The 23,544-nt window shown below is 42.5% G+C and overlaps 1 protein-coding gene across 6 annotated transcripts in view; it reads left to right on the plus strand.

The window, feature by feature from the left end:
* Positions 1-23,544, plus strand: part of LOC307043634 (signal-induced proliferation-associated 1-like protein 2) — an 81,126-nt gene that overhangs the window by 24,677 nt on the left and 32,905 nt on the right. For all 6 annotated transcript variants that reach the window (XM_079688211.1, XM_079688215.1, XM_079688216.1 and 3 more), the window contains exons 2-8: positions 5,169-6,981; positions 10,148-10,281; positions 11,848-12,036; positions 16,848-17,022; positions 17,403-17,506; positions 19,016-19,173; positions 19,795-20,371. In XM_079688211.1, the coding sequence (XP_079544337.1) occupies positions 5,439-6,981; positions 10,148-10,281; positions 11,848-12,036; positions 16,848-17,022; positions 17,403-17,506; positions 19,016-19,173; positions 19,795-20,371 (2,880 nt within the window). In that variant the 5' untranslated portion in view covers positions 5,169-5,438. The remainder of the gene's footprint in view (positions 1-5,168; positions 6,982-10,147; positions 10,282-11,847; positions 12,037-16,847; positions 17,023-17,402; positions 17,507-19,015; positions 19,174-19,794; positions 20,372-23,544) is intronic.

Below are 23,544 nucleotides of genomic sequence, written 5' to 3' on the forward strand. Positions count from 1 at the left end.
AATAGTTTCTCAGTGCTCATGACAAGGCCCTTGCTTTTTGAGCATAAAGTATGTGACTAATTTCCTTAAGTGCTGTCAGCTCTGAATGTAGCAATCTTAATAATGTTGCGCTTAAAATGTGTTTGCATCTGGCATCAAATGAAGCTTTGGTGTTAATATATGTAGTGCCATTTTGTAGAACATCCTTGCATTGACATAATTTACATAAACCTCTTTTTCAAAAGTGCAATTATTTTTACTCATAGCTCACTTTTGTTGAGGAGTGAAGTGTTTTTCTGCTACCTTACTACCCAGTTTGATCTATAAGATAAAATAAAGATGGAGGACTTGGAGCGCTGCAACAAAAAGATATAATCAGCAGCTTTGCAAAGAGGAACTTTCTCTCAATGAGCACAGGACAGTTTTCTAGGAGTCATAGAAGTGACTAATGAGAAGTCACTCTGTCTAGTGAGTCTGTCACAGCCGACATCATTCCGTGTGTCCTGCCCGGGTGAAATATCAGTAATAGTGGACGATTAATCTTGGGACGATGGACAGAACGTGAACTTTTTTGACAGCATATTAATATCCGCCGGGCCTTTAATCAGGCCATAGTGTCAGAGGATTATTTTCAGACCTGTCTCAACCGCTGGGCCACTCCTCCCTGGATGAACTATCCAACATCAGAGACAGACCATGAGTTCATTACTGTAATTAGGCCTCTCTTTTCCTTCCCCATCCCTTCCCCCTGTTCACCAGGCCTTGTGTCTTAAACACCCATAATGGCGATGCATTACTCCAGTAATAAAGGGCTGTTAGCAAAGCACACTGCCCACCCTCCATCTGCTGCCTCCCTTGCACACACAGACACAAAGGCAAGGGCAGAAAAGTGCCTCTTTCAGGTCACACAGAAGACGGATTCTGCTGACCAAGTAGCCTGTGGCACTCTCTATTGGTAGGGGGTGCCGGGGGGGCAGTTGATGTGGAATGAAACATGCTACAACTGTGTTCATTAATCACTGTCACAGGGGAAGAGGCTAATAGAAGGCAGGAAAGGGAAACACGGACCACCATGTTCAGTTTATCCTGTCCTGCCCTCACAGTGAAATAAGGGCCAGCTAACCCCTTACTGACCCTGTGTAAGATCACAAACAGGGGGACGCTAGACACTATGAGGACAACAACTTTGTTTGTTCTTATGTTTTTACCTTTATCTTTTTATGCTAAATTAAAAATAAATGGGAATTGGAGGTTAAATAGGGAAGCTCCATTCAAATATTCCAGACTATATTGCCACATGCACAATAGCGACGGCATAGTTTATTTTTGCTCCCCCATGCTCCATGTTCAACAAAGCAGCATAAAATCCCCTTAAGACATACAAGGAGAAGAGACATGAAATAGTGCAAGAACATATTGCAAATGACAAAAGTAAACTGTATACATCAAATGAGATGAAACAGATTGTTTAATTAAATACTGTGCAGTAGAATAAGATACTGTATGACAAAATAATATATAAATAAATGTGTGGACTATTAACAGATGCATGTGCTATAAACATACGTACATAATGTTTTTTAAGCTTTCATTGCTATTTTTATATTTTGAGTTTGTCAATTCTTTCCTAATAGTTTAAATGAATATAAAACTTTGATTGTTTTCTTTTCTTTCTCTGTGACACAGCATTACACCTCCATCTTGTTGTCTATCTGCTCGCCGCAGACTACTGTGAATAGTCTTTCACACTGTGTTGTTGTCATGCTTTGAGATTACAGTATGTCCGTTTCTTTGTTCTTCTTGTTCTCAGTCATCCGTTAAAGCCTCTGTTGGGGTGTCCCCATTGATAAAGCTGTTTGCACAGGTGGCACATTTTGCTGTCACTAGCTCTAATTGTGAGTGTGAAAGGGACTGTGTTGAGTCAATGCGTGCCATTTGGCCGTTGGTCAGCAGACGGCCATATTGTCACCTCTGCTCACTGTCATGCCTGAGAAAAAGACCTGAGCTTTTTAGACAAATATATTTTGGTTGACCTATAGACACCTCAAATACATTTCCAGCCATTTTCCCAAGAGTCTTTGTTTCTTTTGGCATCCCGCATGATGTCTCGGGGTGATGGATATTCAGTGTTTGGATTTGGCAGTGGTCCCATTTCCTCTCTTTTGTCAAGTTGAGAATTAGGATTTAAAAATATTTCAGAAACAATTATCCTTCTACAATATGCAGTACAGTACAATAGACATACAGATTTAGACTTTGTATAGGGGTCATTCTTCAAGATAAATGGTAACATTGGGGCCCGCTTACACGAGCACATCGGCATACAGCTCGTCTTTTTTTAAATGAGACAGTCAGCAGTGCTGGAATGTTAGTACAACCATATTTATTGTTAAGTACTGCAATCGTAACCATTTTGAGGAATTTGGACTTTATTTAAATAATTACGTTTTCTTCAAACAACTTCTCCTGTACAATTTAGAATCAAATATTAAACATTTTGCTCTTATTTTTGTCTTATAGCTGTTGTTACTATGTTACTGTTTGTTTTATGTTATGAATAGTGTTAAATAACACATGATCAAATAGATTTGGATTCATGTGTTGATAAAGATGAGACTGTGTCGATAATAAGCATCAATAATTCAGGGATCGACATTAAGGACTGCCCGATGGCCCGGGGCCATCTAGTATTTAGCTCGGGCAATGAAGCCTCACCTGCTGGTTGCCCGACCGGGCAGTCTATTATGCCAGTATCATGCAGCTCGCGAATCAGTAATGAGTGACCTGACAGCAGTGGCGTTTTTTTTACTGGATGCCAAGGGAAGCCAGGCTTCCCCTGTTTTTTCGGATTGTAGTTATAATTTTAATAAATAAATAAAAACACTTCGTTTAGTTTCGGAAATTCTTTGTTGTGTGTTGCTGCCGGCCCGTCTCTCCCCCATTCTCATTGAGTATTTTACAAAGAGTGAAACAGCGCCCCTCTAGATGTCATGGTGAAACAGTAGATTGCACTCTCTGTTGCAAGAGGAGGCCAGCCGAAATTTGCTTATAAAATACATACAAAAATACATACATTGTATTACCGGATAATTATTAATTATCCGGTAATACAATGTATGTATTATTTTGATATAGGCCATTTTGCATTTAGCAAGTATTTTCACTCTATATTAGGATGCTGCATTTTCTATATATTTGACTGGTAACAGAGTATTTCTACACTCTGGTAAAAATACTTGTATTTAATCAAATGATCAGCACTTTTTCCACTGTCAGATCAAAACCAACTTGATACCATCATCTTCCATGTTAGCCTTTTCAGACAAAGATAAAGATGTAATCTGCATTGAAAATAAGGCGTTGGCATTGTTGAGGAGAACACTACAACCCGGGAAATATTTCATTATTCATCGTACGCCGTCGCCAACTGTAACAGACAGACATATTTCCCAGAGCAGTGCTTGTCGCTACGTTATGCATTCACATGACACAACACAAAATCTTGCCGTCCTCTCCAAACCTTTGTTTAATACAGTGGCAATACAGTTTCTATGTTGTGAATGAAGCTGGTTAGTGGTTTCATAACCAGACCAGTCTAAATGGGAGGGAGAGGATTGTGGATAGTTTGGCAGAAGGAGCTGTCATTATCAATCTACTTTTACACATTTGGGTCATGCCTGCATTAACCTGTATTTGGCCGCATACTTTATTATTTCCCGGTCATCCCGAGTGTATTTGGTCTAGTCTGTCGGTCTGCAGCTAATCTTGATGTGACCCACATTTGAATCCCAAAATAGTTTACCCTCCTCCCTAACTACATGTGGAATGTAAACAGTTGTCTGGTAGCAAAATATATAATACATTAAAGGCAAGTGGACGGAGCTGAAACTGAGAGAAACCTTCCAAAGACAAATCATCTTAAACTTGCCTTCACATATTCACTGAAGCAAAACTAGCAGTGCCCTTTTTCTCTGTGATGTGGAGGGTTTACTCTAAAACTCATGGGGTTTTCACATGATTGCAGAAAAGGAAGGAATGAGGCATACCACCAGTCCCAAAGAACATGAGAAAAGCATTTAGGCCAATGTAGGATGACCTGGTGTCTGTATTGTGGCATGGTGTAATCTGCCATGCAGAAGTCAGTGTTTGAGGAGATGAATCCAGCATAGCACCTCAGTCACTCACCCCCCCCCCCCCGGGACCCTGTGACATATCTCATAGCATGGGATGGGACTGATGAGAGAAGAGTTGCTCACTTCCTTACAGTGCATTCTTTGTCTGTTATCATCTTTATTACATTGTCAATGTCAAATTGTTTTAAACAAGTCTATATGACCAACACTCTGCTGATTTTCTAAGGTCTATAAATTGCTAATGGAGAACCAAGTGGTTTTTCTAGGACAAGCCGACCAATGTTTCACTCTCCTTCTCTGTCCTCAGATGTTCAGGTTAATGAATAATACTGCTGTTGTCAACCTTTTCTTTTTCTGATTATAATTCCCCAAGATAAACAAACAAAAGTGAACAAGGGTTAAACTTGAAAACATAATTTTTTGTAGTTATGATAGTGGAGTGTACCACAACGTCATATTTCCGCGAATTTGTTATACGTCATAGGCCATTTACTTAATTGGGTCGTTGTTCATTTTCCTCCTAATCAACTCCATCAGATACAAAAGGCGAAGTGGGAATGAATATGCAAAACTACCCTTCTGTATAATTTGCAGCTTGATGATGCTGCGAGCGGTTGGAGCAGATATTGGTACATGTGAACATTTAGCCGAACATCTGCCTCTTGTTGCTGTAATTTGCTTCACCGCCATCTGTTAGGCATTGGCTGGAAGCACCAACAATGATATCCATCTATCTTGTTATAAACCCATAATGGCACCAGCTCTTCTTAGAAAATACACTAATTAGCTGTCTTCGATGATATGCTCCACACAGTTTCAAAACTAATACAGCTCTACATACCCCTTAGTGGGAGTTTATTTCAAGATAACAGGGTACAGACAATCTAGGTCAGCCGTGCAGTCATTTTTAATAGCTGAACTGAATGCGCTGTGTTTGGGGTCATTTTAAGGAACAGAACTTCCTAACCCTTCGTTTGAAATGAAAATGTCTCAGTAAGTGTGCTAACCCTCTCGCCTTGTGCTAACATTTTCTCTGTTTTTGTTTCCGTGACACAGATCCAACTCTTCCAGCTGTCGTTCTGCATTGACGGCATGCTGTGAGAAAAGACTTCGCTCCGCTGTGCCTCAGCGCCCCTCAGACACTTGTCCTTGACATCCAAATGCTGGGTGTCGATCGTCGTGCCAGCCGCCTTCTGTGAGTTATGACGACGGCTGCTTCATTGACTCAGGAACGAGGCTCTTCCTCCGCTCAGCAGTGAGCAAATCACATAATGTAATGAAGAAGTGTCCTGAAAGTCTGCTCTTCAAGGAGTCTGCTGGCAGGATATGAGTATTTTGAGCCCTGTGACGGATAACAAATCAAACCTCACGGGAATTGTGGGAGGCCCAGAAGAATACTACAGAGCCATGCAGTCAGAGGAGCTATTCAACAGGAAACTCAAAGCCCTGAATGGTAGCATGGGACCACCAGCCCCCAACATGCAGGGAAAACCTGATAAAACAAATGGAACTCCAGCCATGCCTAAAATGGGCGTCCGGGCCAGAGCGACAGAATGGCCACCAAGGAGCGATGGATGGGACGGACGACCTTCACCAAACTATCAGAGCGTGATACCAGTGTTTCAGAACGGCCAGCAGGAACACTGTGTGGAAATACTGGAGCAAGGAGAGTCAGTCTGCCTGGAGGTAGACTACTCTGACAAATACACACTGAGCGACCTCCTCAGCCACTCACCGCTGAAGAGTCTCCATCCTATCCGCCAACGCAGCAACAGCGATGTAACCATTAGTGACATTGACTCTGAGGACATAATGGACCAGCACGCTGTCAATCCAAACACTGGTGCGTCTCTGCATCGTGAGTACGGCAGCACATCCTCCATTGACCGCCAGGGCCTGACAGGCGAAGGCTTCTTCACCATGCTAAGGGGTTACCAAGTGGAAACCCTGGACCGCCGTAGCATACCGCCCATGGGTTTCCCCGAGTTGTTGCGCTGCGACGTCGCACTCTCCCCCAGCCTGCAGACAGCAGCCCAGATCGCCAGGGGTGAGATAGTCCACATTCCAGGCTACGACTACATAGACCACTCTCTCCTCTACAGCCGGGAGCCGGACAAGTCCTTCATGAGGCGCCTTAAATCTGAATCGTCTGAAACGTCCCTGTTCAGGAAGCTGCGTACCATAAAGAGCGAGAGTGATGCCTTGCGGCTCTCTTTAGAGGATGACCGGCGGCCGCTCAGCTTCCAAAAATGCTTTGCGCACTATGATGTCCAGAGTGTTCTTTTCAACATCAGTGAGGCGGTGGCAGGCAGAGCCAACCTGTGTCAGAGGAAGAACACCACCACCGGGGCTTCAGCTGCCTCCGCTGGACTCGGGCCTGGTGCTGTGGTAGGAAGCGGGGGCGGAGTCGTAGGTGGAGCGTTGGCTATGGCTATGGCTATGACTGGACCTGGACCCGGAGCAGGGATAGATAGTGGGGCGGCTGGATGTAGCAGTGGAAATACACCCATGTTTGAGTCTCCACTGGGCAGCAGGGAGGAGTTGAACCCGAAGGAGAACCTGGACGCTGATGACGGGGACCGGAAGAGCAACGGCTTAGTGCTGAGCTGTCCTCACTTTCGCAACGAGGTCGGTGGCGAGGGCGAGAGGAAGATCTCCCTCTCCAGAGCCAACAGTGCCAACTACACTGGTATGTCGGAGAGCTGCTCTTTCGAATCCTCTTTAAGTTCCCACTGCACCAACGCGGGAGTCTCTGTTCTGGAGGTGCCTCGAGAAAACCAGCCTATCCACAGGGAGAAGGTCAAACGCTACATCATTGAGCACATCGACCTCGGAGCATACTACTACCACAAATTCTTCTACGGCAGAGGTAAGGAATGCTAATGATGATGATGTGTGATTTCTCCCTTAAACAGAGTTATAACAGGAGGATTGAAATGACTCAATGTTAAAAATTATTAAACTTTCCAGGCCAAATCCATTTCCTTTTAAATTATGCACAACGCTGTGTGAGCAAGTTCCCAAATGGAACAGCCTCAGATATCTTGCCGGCCCGGTTATTTTTGTAGGGCCTGATGAAATAAGGGGCCAGAACAATAGCAGTCTTGTGTTTGGCGCAAGGGTGTGTGTTTCACTTCCATGGGAGAAGAACGGTCATGTCCGCCCTGTGATATTGCTCCGAACCCCGCGGAGAAGCAGTGATTAGTCATGTGAGAAGAGAGAGGTGAGTGAGAGGGTGTGTTGCAGCTGTTCCCCGTGGGGGCCGCAGGGGTGTGACGACCCCATCCTATGAAACTTTAGGGTCAGTAAAACTATGCCAAGGTCCCAGGTCCCCTCATTAAAACACCTACATGGCCGACACTGGAAATACCACGCAGACCCCGACCCATCACCGCATTTCACATATCTGTTTCCCCACTGTCTGTGAGACGCTCTCAGCAGATTGGGTTACCCATTCTTGAGCCTCCCCAGAAAACAGCTGCTTCACCTTTCACACTGAGAGACGCCTGACCTTCTTCAAAAAGAATCTCTGTGTTAGGGAAAATACTCTTCAGTGTGACAGCGTGAAAACTTAATTGAGACCCAGCGTAAAGTAATCTGCTCTACTTACAGTATGATAGACTGTACAACTGAGCCTACTCACGCATAGTTAACGCATCCCTGGTGTAGCTGTATTATGTTTTTATCCTCATTCCGTGGCAGCCAAATGTATAATAGAAATACCCTGTGTTGCTGTCAGCATCATTCTCATGTTATAGCTTTAACAGAAGATGCCTCTTTCACAGTATGTGGATGCAGCCTTTGCCCTTTTTTCATGAGGTGTTTTATCAGAAAGACAAGTCTGTCATCACCTCTGGTTCACCACAAAAATCACACACCCACACACACATAAAAATAGGCACACACACTCAATCTCACAAAAATGGCTGTGTGTCACCACTTTAGGGCAAGCTTTTATCAACCCGGGCTGAACATTGATCCCATTGATTGCCTAAAGTCCTCCTTCCATTAGCAACAGGAATGTTTGTCCCCAGGCCGCCCTAATGGACACAGTGTTTTCTTCACACCCACGGGCCAAGACTTGTTACACACAGGTCATGGTTATATATGTGTAGGTAGACATTGAGATATACAATAGAGGGTGAACCAGGGGTTTCATAGCCTTTTAGGAAGTGGAAGGTAATTGTTTTTTATTTGATTACAGTGCCAACACTCTAGCTTAACAGGTAGAGATGCAACTTTTTGAACTTTACTTGGCCAATTGATTTCGACCTCATTGTTGAAAAGAAAGGTTGATCCTCCACATTCCAGATTCGACTTGTAAATCTCCAGCTTGCACCCTTACCTTATCGATGACATGCGGTGTGTGTATGGCTTTTACATAACAGTCTATGCCAGTGTATGCCTGACTTTAACCATCATACGGCACAATGTGCAAATGTAACAGATGGTGGCAGATCAAACAGTGCATTGCTAGTCATAGGTTGCTGAAAGCTTCTAATCCTAACCATGCCCTATGGAGACATTTGACATTAAATAAAGTCTTTGAGTCACAAAAAAGGGAGGCAAACATGTGCCGAACTTTTTAGAAGTGTGAAGTGACAGGAAGATGGAAGCGATGCATCATTTGACATGACAATCAAACTCATCCAGTCTGCATCCTTTGGCAAATTGTCAAAACTAAGTGATGAGTAACAGTGACATGTTATAGAAATGCGTTGACAAAATGCTCTCACTACAGTCCACACTGCCTCGCTCTCTATGCTGCTGGTATTCTGATGCTTAGTGGCTCATATGCAACGAGGCCACAAGGCCTCCTACCATCATTTGACCTTATGCCTCACAGAGCATTTGGACTCACTTCTCCGTCCCTGACAAGCTCTGCATTCCTCTGGCAGTTAATTCCGCGTTGCCTCCATTCAACTAATTCATTATTCATGATGATATGTGCTTTGCCCCCACGTTAATGCCACCGTTACAAGAATCAGATCATTTACATTGCCATGCCAAAACCTCTGCAGAAATCTCTTAATGAATTTCATCGCTTTAAGTCTCTGCTGAGGTTTTTCTTTGTCGTAGGCTGAATCCAGGTCTTTCTCCCAGCTTTAGCCTGGATTAAGGGCTGTTTGCTCAAGGCACTGCAGCCTTGCTCCAGTCCATGTCCTAAACACACACTCTCATACACACAATATTAGCTTTAAGTACAGTGTATTTTGAGTGTCTTATTTAAGCAAGCTATGACACATTTCAAATATTTGTACGTTGACACTGAAATTAGCCATAGTTCTTATAATGGCTTAATCTACAAACACTCAAATGTTGTCTAAAGTACAGAAATACTCTGAGCCTGAACTGAGGGGACTTCCTGGTGGCCTGGTGGTTAAGGACACTTACTGTGTAACCACTGTGTTTAAATGTAGCTCTAACTTTAACTCTTTTCATATATTCCTCATTCTGTACGGTTAATTATCGAATGAATGTCATGAAAACAAAAGCAAAATGACATTGAATGATGTCTCCCTTGATTGTATCAGTAATGGTTCAAAAGGTTCCCAACTATTCCTTTTGTCCTTAAAAAGTTTTAAAAAAGTCAGCATTACACATGTGTGCGTTTGGTGGGATTATACATTCTTTACTTGAAAATGAATAATCTAAAGCAAATATTTTATTCAGACTCCCAAATTCATCTCTAATACTGAACCATGCAAGACAAAAACGTTCTTATATTGCTTTGCTCTGATAGCGTGAGAAGTGCCATGCTGCAGATTATTTGGGTCGGTGACGGGTCACCCAGGTTCAAACTGTGTCCTGGCTCTATTTTTGTATTTGTTAGCTTTTTTCCTAAATCCCAGTGCTACCACTACATGCCAACCTCTAATCCAAAATGAATCAATGTCAGATCTCCACTGGACCCCTGCTGCTTTCTGTAATCACTGTCACAGCTCACCCATGGCCATAAAGACACTTATTCTGACAAATCTGGATCGGTGCAGTAATAATGTGTGTCTAATTCAAATAATTATTTTCCATTTCAGAACATCAAAACTACTTTGGGGTCGATGAAAATCTGGGACCTGTGGCGGTCAGCATCCGCAGGGAGAAGCTGGACGACGGGAGGGAGAAAGATGGAATGCAGCACAATTATAGAGTCACCTTCAGAACCAGCCAGGTAACCATAATACCCCATTTGCACTTTTTCTGCACTGCTTGTTGTCTTAAACCAACGTGGAACTATTAGGGGTAGATTTGTATCGCTCTATTGAAGAATTGTCTACAGGCACGAAAACATGCTTTTAAATGATGTTCCCAACATATGCATTCAGCAAGACAAGTTAAGGTTGATCAGCTCAGGGCTCATTCAAGTTCAGGAATGCTTCAGTTGCCCTGAAATCCTGAGGTGGCTCTTTGCAGCTCTCTATTCCTACAGTAAATCTGCTCCCAGCACCCTAATGTGTACAATGAGTCTGTGCCAGTTGTGACTCTGTTGGTCAGTCATGCAGACACTGATGCTGTAGTCAATCCGAGTCAGCGTGATCAGTCCTCGCCGGCTCACAGCCTCGCACACTCACAGCCTCGCACACACACATCACGCGCGTGTACACACAACGTGATTAATCCACAAACTAAAATGCACAGTGCCACGGTCCCTGTTGGTACAGAAAGCTCTCCTTGATTGATGCTGGGTGGTCTCTTCCACTGAATAATTCAGGTGCAACAGATGTGTCAGGCAGGGAAATGTCACTGATATCCGATGCCATTCTTGGTGTAAAGCACCACTCCCACGATAAAACAATGTATCTGGGTCACGTTAGCCCTTCAAGTATCACGCAGACACTATTTCAACTCCCCAACTGCTGGAGCATCTATTTGCAAGTGCTCCTATCATTTAGCCCCGGCGCTCTCTGCCTCTCTCCGGCCCACTCTCACTCTCAATCCTTTCTAAGTCTGTTAAGTAATCTGCTTTTCAGAAAGCCTCTCTGTCGGACAACAATTGACTGCTGTGCTGACATTCACAGGCAGCGTGGAGAGAAATGAGATTTATGGGCGTAAATGTGTCTGTGATGCTCCAAACAACAACACCGGGGACACAGAGTGGGGTTCTTCAAGCTGCTTGGGTCAATACTTACTGGCACTTTAACGATCTTACTAGTAAAATACCACTTAACATCTAATGCTCAGTTAGCCCCTCGTAATTATTTAGAATTTGAGTTCCTAATGTCTTCCAAAGGCGCTGTAATGGAGCCATTGCCCTACATAATAGGGCATAACATAAAAAGGATATTATAACGGCCTCACACAACAGTTAGCACATAAGCCTACATTTCATTTACAGCATTTTTAAAATCAAATATAATGGCTCAATAACATCCAAATGAATACAATCACTGATTGAATGACCCTAATGACCTATATGGTAATAATGTACACGCCGACTTTACCTTAAAGGGACAGTACCCCCGCAAACAAAAAAGTCATTATTTATTTAGATTGTTTTAATGTGGGTTGACGAGTGTTAGAGATTCAACCAAAGACCTCATAGTGAGCAGTTTCACATAGTAACTATTTAGTTACCTAACTATAAACAAATGATTCCTGTTCACAAATATAATAAAGGCAAGAAAAAACCTTTTTTGATTTTGCTTTAAACAGTCCCGTTTAATATTTGGTTCAAAGGGACATCAAAACCTCATAACACACCCGATGATTAAACTTTATCATCTGTCTTTTCTGCCAGCTGACCACACTCCGTGGAGCCATCCTGGAGGATGCCATTCCGTCCACTGCGAGACACGGGACAGCCCGCGGCCTGCCGCTGAAAGAAGTACTGGAATACGTCATCCCTGAGATTAACATCTCGTGTCTGAGGCTGTCCCTAAACTCCCCCAAGGTCCCGGAGCAGCTTCTCAAGCTGGACGAGCAGGGGGTGAGTACATTGAGAAGCCTATAGTGTGTTGAGTGCAACTATTTTGTCTTTGTTCACAGTTGCATTGACAGAATGACAATTGATGGTATTAACTGTTTTTTAAAGGAGTTTAACTGACCTATTAGTGTCTGATTGTAGTGACTTATTTGAGTCCTGTTCTTACTGTGAGGTTACTGCAGGTCCCAGAATCTCTTAGTGAGCAAAACAAATTATTGTTGTTTTAATTATCTGGCCACAATTGGACAATTTGTCATGAATTACAGTTTTAGCTTGTTTTGTAGTCTAACTCCCTAGTCAATACATTGTATTACATGTGACTACTCTATAGTAAAAGTCAAATCGTGTCTCCCCCGTTAAGGTCAAACTGCAGCAGTAGGACACTTTACATTTTTTGCAATAGGAATAACCTAATACAGGATATTTTGGGGGGAAATGTTGCTACAGACTTTCAGTTCATACTGACATTGTAAAAATAGTGCATCACTTCCATCAGCGGGTCATAGAGTCAATCACTACTGTCTAACCTCACACGACTAGAAAGAGCAGGGCTAGCTGTGGCCCCCTATTTACAGCCTTTATGCAAAGCTAACCAGCTGATGAACATCCCCCTCATTAAATCCAACCTTTAAATAAGGTAAAGCCATAGCCAATTCATTATCATCCACAAATATGTTCCAGCTGTTTGATCTGAAGCCTTCAGTGCCAAATATCAGTATTACACATAATGTGCTAGAATTACAGAATGTTGTGCTGTATTGATATCATATGATACTTCTGTCTATATTTCTGACATTTGTGTGAGCTAAAGAAGGAAACAGGGAAGGGATTAACTTCAAATAGCAGGTAGCTTTACCCCATATGTGGGCTGCTTATTATAGATGAACACAGGCTCCCGCATGGAGGCGTAAGACAGCCAATATCACACCTAATTAGAATCAATATGAATCCCACTCTCTCTGCAGCCAGCATCAACTACTTCAACTCACATTTTCTGCCGTTATGACACTCAGACACAGGCCAAAGTAACTCACTTTTGACAGCTTACTCTGTCTGAGAGCAGGTGATTTGGTATTCTGTCTGCGTGGCGCAGAATGTCATCTTGCATTATCTCTGTTTGAATAAAATGGCTATTAGTGATATGGGCTCTCCATAGTCACAGGTGTCAGAGATGGATTCATTGTGTGATCTAAAGGCCTTTCATTTTTCATCTAATTAAACTGCAGGATTGGAAGGATTGAGGATTAGCTGGTGCTGTACTGCTTGTCTTCCTATCAGAGAATTGGCTGCTTATTAGTGTAATTATATTCATTAGCATGAACCCCTCCTTCCAATTGACAGGGGAAAGGCTTTTTATAATAGAAAGTGTCAGCCGTGTCCTCTTGTATATTAAGATTGTGTTACACACATAAACAAGAGCAGTGTAGTGTCCTCTCCAAAGCAAGTTAAATGCACTTTAGAAGATGACAGACTTTGTGTATCCAATTATGGCAAAGTAACTTTGTAAGTAAGTGCTGGAGGAAGTGCTTCCTGCCAGATCTCAAGGAGCTGATACGAGAATTTGTTCACCTGCCATGCAGCTCCTCATGCCTTTGGTATGAGAGGCTGCGTGCAGAATAGATACCTTCTTTGATATAAGACCGAAACTGACACACAGGGGAGAAAAAAGCAATAAAGTGATGTAAGAAACTACTTTCGGAGAAGGAGAGTTAAGTGGGGCTCTTCCAACTCGCACTCCTCCTCACAGACCTCAAACCAAACCCCCGGTGGAAGCCACTTTATATTTGGACATCAGTATTTTTGTTCAGTCCTGTTTTAATCATTAATGTTATGCTTGTTGAGCAAAAGTAAAAAATGTTAAGTACCCCGTAATCGAAAATCATTTGAATGAAACTGGACTTTCACCGCCCCTCTAATGTGTTTATGCGAGGAAGCTAATTTTGGACAGGAAGTGCAGCTACTCAGAAAGTAGAGCGGACTGCCAGGCCTGTTTTTGTTTGAGTACATCATTTTCTTCAACAGCATGCAGAAAGCTTTATCCCAGGATTTATTTTGTGTGTATGCTCACTGCAGAGTCCTCTGTTTGAGTGTGTGCATGTGTGTGAAAAAGCTTTTCTTTTGGTGAACAGAAAGCTAGTCTAGTGAATGAGAGTATCCCGGAGCTAGGCAGCCTTCAAATGAACCTGATGATCAGCTCTGCAGAAAGAATATCTCTGAAAGCACTGCTGTAATGGCTCTGGATGTAAGAAGAGAACAGAACCTATGTGACTGTATTTTAGATCACATTGTAGATCACAGTGAACTCTCAGTGTGCCAGATGGACAGGGGAAAGCATTAGGCAGTTCATCAGATTTTTGAGATTAGATTTTCTTTAAGTGATGGAAATCACAAATGATACATTTTTATAAGAAAAAACATTGATGTAGAAATTAATCTTTTGTTGCATCTGGAAAATGGAATTCTTGTTTAATAGAAACTGTTTATCAGCTGCTTTCAAATAAAAAAATAAAATTATTTCAAGCTTTAATTTTCTAACTCCAGATAATAAAGGCGGCGAAATGAACAAGATAAAGGTTTAGTGATGGTGAAGAAATCATGGAGGAGGTCAGAGAAAGGTCACTTATCTTTCCCTCTCAATTATGCTGAACAAATTACCATCTTCCTCAACTAGAAAGAAACACATTTCCTCTGCAGTTCTGGGTTTTACAACTTAAACAAAGGATAAACTCATGAACCCGTCAAACTGCAAACACTCCATATCAAGTTTACTTCCACTCGTCGACAGGTAAAGCCTTTGCCGGATCATAAATCACTTCTGATGCCCACAGCGACAACTCTGATGTATAATTTAGGCTCAAGTGAGATTTGTCCCTCAACTTCAATACTGTAATCTACCACCTACTGAGGTTATTGCAGTGCAGGGAAAAATCAACTCCTTCCTATGTAAATCAATCCCCTGTCACGACATTGAAACTGGAGGATTAACTTTAAGTCACCCTGAGACTTTTCTCTCCTCCCTTATACGTTCCACATTCCCTTTCTTAGATGGTATTTCTGCAGAATGGGAAAACGTCTGCCCTAAAAACAGCACGAATTGCAATAGCAATGTTTGTGTAATGATGCAAGCTTGTAGCTTTGTTTTTGGGAGGTATTATTTTTAAATGTCTGCTGCATTGAGGACACTGCAGTGCAGACAGATGTCACAGCGATGTTGTGTGTTGTGTTAGGGCACCGCTGTATCCCTCAGGTGTGCCGCAGAAATCTCCAAAGGGAGCAGTGTCCTCATTTCTCTCTCCGCTCATTAAGTATTTCTATCTTTGCATTTATAGAAGAAAGAGAAGAAGAGGGGCAAACATCTACCCTGCAGTGCTGGATAGATAGAGGAATATTGAAAATAATAAGTAAAACTGCTTACTAGCATCTTATGCTCAGATCTTTAGCAAGTGGATTATTGTAGCTAAACTAGATCTGTTTTATGGCATAATTCTTTCTTTTCATGGCTGCTCTACCTTGACATGAGCTGATACCGCCAAAAAACCCACATCAAAGGCGGTTACACAATGAGCTTTACCTCAGGAGCATTACTCATGTGTATTTTCGTCCTGATGGTTCTGCACTTTTCAGGCACCGCTAAATTTGCACCAAAGGGCAATGTGATTGTCCTTGCCTTCGGCGGCAGGTCCGTTAAAAGGGGCAGGAGGTTAAGTGAGTCCATATCATTCAGGATGAAAAATAGAAGACCACATCATTGCACATGAGGCTATTTCCACTGTGCTCGATCGTATAATAGCTTTCCATCCAAACGCAGGAGCTTTAGTGCAGAGCGGTGGCCTGATGGAGAAAGTCATCACGACAACAGTGTCGGGAGCACAGCGGGAACCCATAACCTGTAACGGAGGGAAAAGACAATTCCAATTTGTTTCAGTTTAAAGATCATTTGTTGGCCTTCACATTCATAGAAGCGTTTTTGCCGCAGTGACACATTCACCCTGGGTCAAGATCACGCTGTCCTTAGCTGTGAATTTGTTGGGTAACAGGTGACAAACAGGGGGGCTTTTTTTCTTCTATTTTTCCCCCCTTTGACTCTGTCTCTTGGCCAGCATCAGTGAGCTGTAAACCATGAACAATTCATGTTGGCGGAGAGGGCCTCTCACTCTCTCCATGCGCGAAGAATTACTCCAATGTTTTATTCCTTCCTGTCTCTTCCTGAGACAGGTTCATGTCAGACCTGTCCTTTCCGGATAATGTTTAAAAAACTCCCCGTGAAAACCTGTGCCGGTTAACTTGCTTGTCTGTGAACAACACTACTATTTCTGACATCTTTTTTTTTGAGGCACTTTTTGCTGAACAATGGTGGAATCAAGAGTATTATTAGTGGGGTGTTGCCAATGCCATTTAAGGCCTGTTATTTTGTCTAGAATTTAAGTATAGTCTTTTAAAAACATATCAAAATGTTATTGATTGAAGCTTTGAGTTTCTTGTCATGAAGCAAAGTTCTCCTCATGCTATGTGTCAGTATTTCATCCCTCGTTGCTCCACAGCTGCTCTTAAGTAGCAGCTATTAGCTTGACTTGATTTATGCTCGGCTCCAAGCTCACAAAAATCCATAGCCTGGCGTCACAAAAGAGGATTTCAGCTCTCTCCTAGAAGGGTTATGAAGGCCTTCACATTAGCCGTGACATGATGGAAAGAGGGCACTCGCATGCTTTTGAGTGCACAATGTGCAGCACGTAACGAGTGGTGGTGTGTGATACATATCAGCAACAGGAAAGAATACTTACCCGCTGAGTGTCTGTGTATGCTCCCCATTCCAGCTAAGCTTCCAGCACAAGGTGGGAGTGCTTTACTGTAAGGCGGGCCAGAGCACAGAAGAAGAGATGTACAACAACGAGAGTGCCGGCCCTGCGTTGGAGGAGTTCTTGGATCTGCTCGGCCAGAGGGTGCGGCTCAAAGGCTTCACCAAGTACAGAGCTCAGCTGGATAACAAGAGTAAGATTAAAGACACCAAAACAAAACACTCACATTTCAGCCCACACTCTTCTAATCCTGTTGAGTGCAGATGTTCAGCTCTGGAAAATATTGCTTTTCGGGGGTTTTTGTGTTTTTTGTTTTGTTATAGCCTCAATAAAGGGATAGTTTAATTTTTTTTAAGTTGGATTGTATAAGGTACTTTTTCATACTGACTGTATAACCTGCAATAGATTATCACCCACAGATAGGACAGGAAAACAAAGGCCGACATAAAAAATCAATATCGGTTAAGGTGTATTGCCTTTAATTTGTATTTAATTACATCTTTGGCTTATCTAGCACAATGGCCTTTTTAGTAATGAGGCCGGAGACCTTGACTGCCCTGTCCTGTGTTACAGCTGACTCCACGGGCTCACACTCTCTTTACACCACCTACAAAGACTACGAGCTGATGTTCCACGTGTCCACCATGCTACCCTACACGCCCAACAACAGACAACAGGTCAGTAAACTCCACACTTGGCACTCAATCCTCTTCAGCAGACCACCGTGTTGGCTTTACAGTGTGGTGAGCCGCCGTCTAATGGCGGTAATAAGTCCCTGAGCAGCTTCCTTTAAGGATATCTTCAATTCCGAACCCTGCCAATCTTCCCCAGAGGCTCATTTCACCACGGTAATGACCTATCAGTTGAAAGCATGAGCGTCCCCATGGTAACGGTACCCCACCGTCGAATTTTAATCAATGCATCCCCAGGGGCCGGACCTGACTTGGTATTAGATGGGCCTCTGTGTCTGCCTCCTCTAACAAGTGGAATTAAGTGGATGTAGACTGGTGAGCGATGGCCCGATAAAGCTGCGGTTTACAGAGGCTTAGTCCGTGCACTGCTTGAGTGGAAGTACTTTTTGAGCCCATAGTAAAATCAGTAGGTACACCCTGCAGATGTATTAACGGTATACATATCCAGGAACAGGATCCACAGTTACACACTAATTTACGGAATCGTATCATTATTATCTAAAATGTCTGATTGGCAGGATTTAAAGGGGAGGTTTCTTTCTCCCTTCTTTTCTCCTCCGTCAATTGTATTTCATACACTGGGATAGTTTCATTTAATCCCTGGAGGTAATCTTTTAGCCCAAGCAGAGCTCACCCCTTTCTCTTCATCGTTTTCAATTCACCTACTGAACCCTCTAATCCTGCATTCGATGGATTCTGCCTCATGCTGACCCTCAATGACAACTTTATAGCAGGCAGAGAATGAGGTTAACGATCGCACAATTCAGCAATACCAGAAGTCTAAATTGAGTTTAAGTAAACAGGTCTTCTTCATTCAACAAAGCCTAAGTTCGGTTAGAAATACAAAAAAGGCTTCTATCTTACATTACAATTCAGAATCATAAATAAAAGCTGTATGTAAAACGAGTTCAGAGTGGTGTGAAGGTGCTGATGCTATAGACATCTCATTCAGTTTGTCATTCCACATTGTAATATAATGGAGCGTTTGTTTTGCTTGGCTTGTCTAATCAAAGGCAAGACAGAATTAGGCAGCAGTAGCTTTCTTCTACAAAACTACACTGATACTTTAAAAGGTTTGTCCATAATGGCTACACCTTAAAGCAACAGTATGCAAATACTGTAAGAAATAAAACACACTCTTCCTCAATTCAGTATTCTTTAGGGTTCTGCTGCTACATGTAACTTGGTGTTCTACGAGCAGCACCTTATGGTACCTGATGTTAGCCAATTTTAGAGAAATAGATAAATCTATAACTGACTACAAGTCAGTTTGACTGCATTTGTGACAAACTTTTATTATACATCTTTGATCAGCAAATCCTACATAGTCCCACCTAAAAAGAAAACATTGAATTTACTGTTAAATTGTAATCTTTACTAATGAATGTTTATAAAACTGTGTACATTTGAACTATTGTACAATATTAACCCTTTATGTGATTCTTTTTTTCTCCTTGTTCTGTACTTGACTCCATTTCTCTCTCCCTTTTATAGTTATTAAGGAAGAGGCACATTGGCAATGATATCGTCACCATAGTGTTCCAGGAGCCTGGGGCCCTTCCTTTTACTCCGAAACACATCCGCTCTCATTTCCAACATGTGTTTGTCATCGTCAAAGTCCACAACCCCTGCACTGATAACGTCTGCTACAGGTAAATAGAACACGCGTGGACCAGGCCTGTAAGGCTCTCTTATGGCTATTTAACTGAGTAAAAATACTATATCCGAATTTGGTGGAATTGATTCAAACTCCCTAAACATTAGAGCGCCTCACCATGGGATAAAAAGCAAATTGATATCCTCAAGACAATTAAAGGAAATATGTTTATCTTTTGATGTGCTTTGCATAAATGTCTCATCTCTGCAGCGACTTTTAAGAACACTTAATTTGAAAGAATATTAATTATAGCCTGCTGAGTGCTTTCTGTGGTTTCTGTCATGACTTGATAGTAATGTGCAGGAATCACAAGGCTCTTTTGATCTGCACAGTGATGATACAGTTATTATCTTCAGAGACACCTTGAAATTAAGACTTACGACTCTCTCCTCGAGTGTTTCTGAACTCAAGACAACTCTTGTTAATAACATAGCATTTGTTGAACAGAGGAAGATTAGTCTGAGATCAGTCTTTCCACCAGAAATAAATTCCCCGAAAGCCATATCATTTCAACACTCTTCAAATGGCTGCTCATTGTACATATAGTTCAATACTTCTTTATTCTCTTAACTGTCACCACTGCTTGTGATTCATTGTTTGACTTCCTGTTTTCCAGCGTGGCCGTGTCCCGGTCCAAAGACGTGCCTCCGTTCGGGCCCCCTATTCCCAAGTCTGTGACTTTCCCAAAGTCAGCCGTTTTCAGGGACTTCCTGCTCGCCAAGGTCATCAACGGAGAAAACGCTGCGCACAAGTCTGAGAAGTTCCGAGCCATGGCGACCCGCACGCGGCAGGAGTACCTTAAGGACCTGGCTGAGAACTTTGTTAGCACGGCTACTATTGACTCTGCTGTCAAATTCAGCTTCATCACCCTCGGAGCCAAGAAGAAGGAGAAGGTGAAACCCAGGAAGGATGCACAAATGCTCAGCGTGGGGGCCATCACCTGGAGTGTCCGTGCACGGGACTTTGGCCAGTCGTTAGACGTGGACTGCCTGCTGGGTATATCCAATGAGTTTATTGTGCTCATTGAGGAGGAATCAAAAAATGTAGTCTTCAACTGCTCGTGTCGTGATGTCATTGGATGGACCTCGGGGATTATGAGCATTAAGATATTTTATGAGCGAGGGGAGTGTGTCATGCTGTCAGCCCACGACAACTGTGGAGAAGACATCAGGGAGATGGTGCAAAGATTAGAGGTAAGATCCTTAAAGACTCAACTGTCATTATCTCAGTTATTTTAGACGTCTTAATGCCTTCTAGGGAAGATGAGATGATTCTTTGTAGGATACTTAATGCACACGTCTTAGTATCGGTCTCAAATCATACCACACAATACAAAGAGATTTGAAAACACTGCCTCCACCTCAGAGTGGGAGTAATTTACTCTCTGTAAGAGTCCTCTGAGGCTAATTGAGGGTTTCATCTCATCCAGTTTTATTTTCGATATAATGAGGATATTACAGTAAAAACAATTAAGTCTTTATTCCAGTGGCGTGTCTGAAATGCTGTTAATGGATCAGCCAAGGTGCAGCCCAGGTTGGCACGAATACAAAAACATGCAAAGACAGATTAACAGCAACATTAGACAAATATTCACGACACCCTTTCCTGTTCAGCCACGGGTCATCTTTAGTGTACCAAGAATAGGAGAACTGAGAAGAGGAAAGCAACATATAGGCTGTATCTCTGCTTGCTGCGTTTATCTGTGCCTGCTGCTCACTATATCTTCTCTTTTGGAAATGACATGACCTGTTGCATTGGTCTTCTCTTTGCTTTACATTGTTGGGGCAGACACAATTGTTGTCTTATAACTATTACAAGCATTTTAGTGAGAGCTTTTGCTGTGTTGTTGACTTCTGACTCAAAGGGGTCCTATAATGCTTATTTTCAGGTTCATATTTGTGTTTTGTGCCTCTACTGTGACATGTTTACATGCTTTAATGATCAAAAGGAGAAACTCCCTCTGGTATGAACTTTGGGATTTTAGCCTTTGTTGACATTTACATAAAACACAAAGCACAAAACCTTTATAACACACCAAAGGAAAGGGAAAACCCCAAAAAGAATAACAGGGCCTTTTCAAAAGTGTTTTCTTCCAAGCGGTTGTTTTAGTCGAAATGTATTTTCTAAAGGACTTTCTTTGTTTCTAAGAAGAACCAGTTCATCATTTTGTAAAAAGAGACCTATAAGTAACATCAATTACACATAAGTAGCAGTCCCTCGTTTGCCAGGAAAATCTATTGTGATTGTGTCTCATACTTTAATGGTGCAGCGAGACCTTTTACTTAAGGAAGGTTGTGCTAGCTCTGTGGTGAAACAATGCATTCTGCAAATATTGCTCTGGCCATTGTAGCTTTACTACTTACCACAAGCCTTAATAGCAGCAGAACTGTTGCTTGCTTAACCTATATCCATCCTGTCAAGTCTCAGGCGTTGCTACTCCACGCTGGGCTTCTTGTATTTTATTTTATTTCCCTGCCTTTACCTCAGCATTCCTGACAGAAATAACTCAAAATGTTTTTCTGACTTCCCCTCCGTGCCTCCGCCTGGTCCTCTTTGTGTTTTCTAGAGGCGGAAGTGTCACTTGAATGTGAAATCAATGGAGTCAAGGGAGGATTACAGACCTCACGTTGATAGCTTTCTTTGGCTGATCACACAGAATAAGCTAAGCGTTAAGGTCAGACAAGTACAGATGCTGTCCTGACATGCACTTGATATGATAAACCGTTATGAAACATCATAGCATTTTTTTGTCAAAACTCCCTGAAGCAGACAATACATTAAAATGGGAGGGAGGAGGATTACGGTTGATGTGATTTTGGCCCTTTCTCAATTTGGCAGATGTCTGGGCGCAGGTACAGAAGGGGGTTACTTAATCAGGACACCAACCCAGTTTTGAAGAGGAGCAAAGAAAACGCTTTTTTGTGTGGTTCTGACAGGCTAAGAATAGAAGACACTTGGCCTCACTACTTCACATCCCCATTTTGTAGCTCTGCCTTACCCATCTGTACATCTCTGTGGCCCTGAGCTGCCGTCGGTGCAGTCACTTTTGGAAAGGAAGGTTCCTAACTAAGTGAAAGTGTCTAACTGGCAGCCTTGATAAGAGTCTGCAGAATTCTTTAAATGCTGTCACACAATTCCTTCATCAGTAACATTTAAAGTGACACACCATTTGGCCATTAATAACATCCACCGCCGCATTATTCCATACCCCAGTGTAAGTGTGGTTCGTACTAATTCTCCTTCACATCTCTCCTTGACCACTGCCATCGAGAGCAATGAACGTTAATAAAAACAGACATTTGATTATATTCTACCACAGCCCTGGTTACTGTCTGTTTTTTTGGGGTATGCAAGTCTAGACCAAATAGGCCAAAGCACCTGGTTCCTCAGACTGGACGCTTGCATCAGATGCATTGTTTCCTCTCCTTGTGCTGCTGTGTAGGCTTGCTTTCCCTAATTCTAGTTTCCATGGACTTATCATCAGGCAGCCCTTTGTTTCCTTTAAAAAACATTGAGGTTGAATCCCAAAATCCAACCTGAGCCTGGGTCTTTGACCTTATTTCTGCCTGCCTGCACACTCTCCTCCACTGATCCCTTTGGCAAGCTCTTTATCATTTCCAACAAACCTTAAACAGTAAGTCCTTCGTTCAGCAAACAACTTGCAAGTAAAAATCTATTTCCCACAAAAAACATAAGAAGGAACCTTATTTTTCTGAGGATAACTACGTACAGATATGACACCTTTTTTATGATAACCTTTCGCAGGGAACTATTTTCTAAAGAGCTTAGATTAAAACGAGCAAAATGTGAACATGAGCACAAAGATTTTCCCCAACCGCCTCAAAAAGCACAAGATCCCGAAGAAGTATTTACCATAATTAATATTAAAGAGGACACGGGTGTCATTCAGTGTCTACTCAACTCATCATAAGAAAGGACAGAGTAGGATATATTAGCATTTGTGATTAGCCAAAGGACATGGCTTCCTCATTCGCTATGCTAATATCCTCTCACATTCACTGTCCACTTACCCATGGGATTTGTTAGGTATATTTCAAAGGAAAAGCTCAGGGTGAGTATTAATAAGTGGGTGATATTTGTGGTACACACAGAGAGTGGAGCAGCAGCATTCGGCACATTTGGTAGCTGCCTGCATACTTTGTCCCAAAGGTGTCTGTAATATCCCGGAGGTTGTCTCGAATCGTGTTTCATTGGGAGGATTTACAGGCTGCCGGACCTGTGATGTAATGCAAACCATAGTGAACAGATTGTCCACTGTAACACACAGAGGAGGCCAGTGTGAGAGCACAGCTATAAGCTTTGTGATAACGTCCTTTTCTCCAGGGTGCCGCTGAGCTGGGTGGCC

This window comes from Notothenia rossii (assembly GCF_949606895.1).
Source record: "Notothenia rossii genome assembly, chromosome: 6".
In the NCBI taxonomy this organism is placed as follows: domain Eukaryota; kingdom Metazoa; phylum Chordata; class Actinopteri; order Perciformes; family Nototheniidae; genus Notothenia; species Notothenia rossii.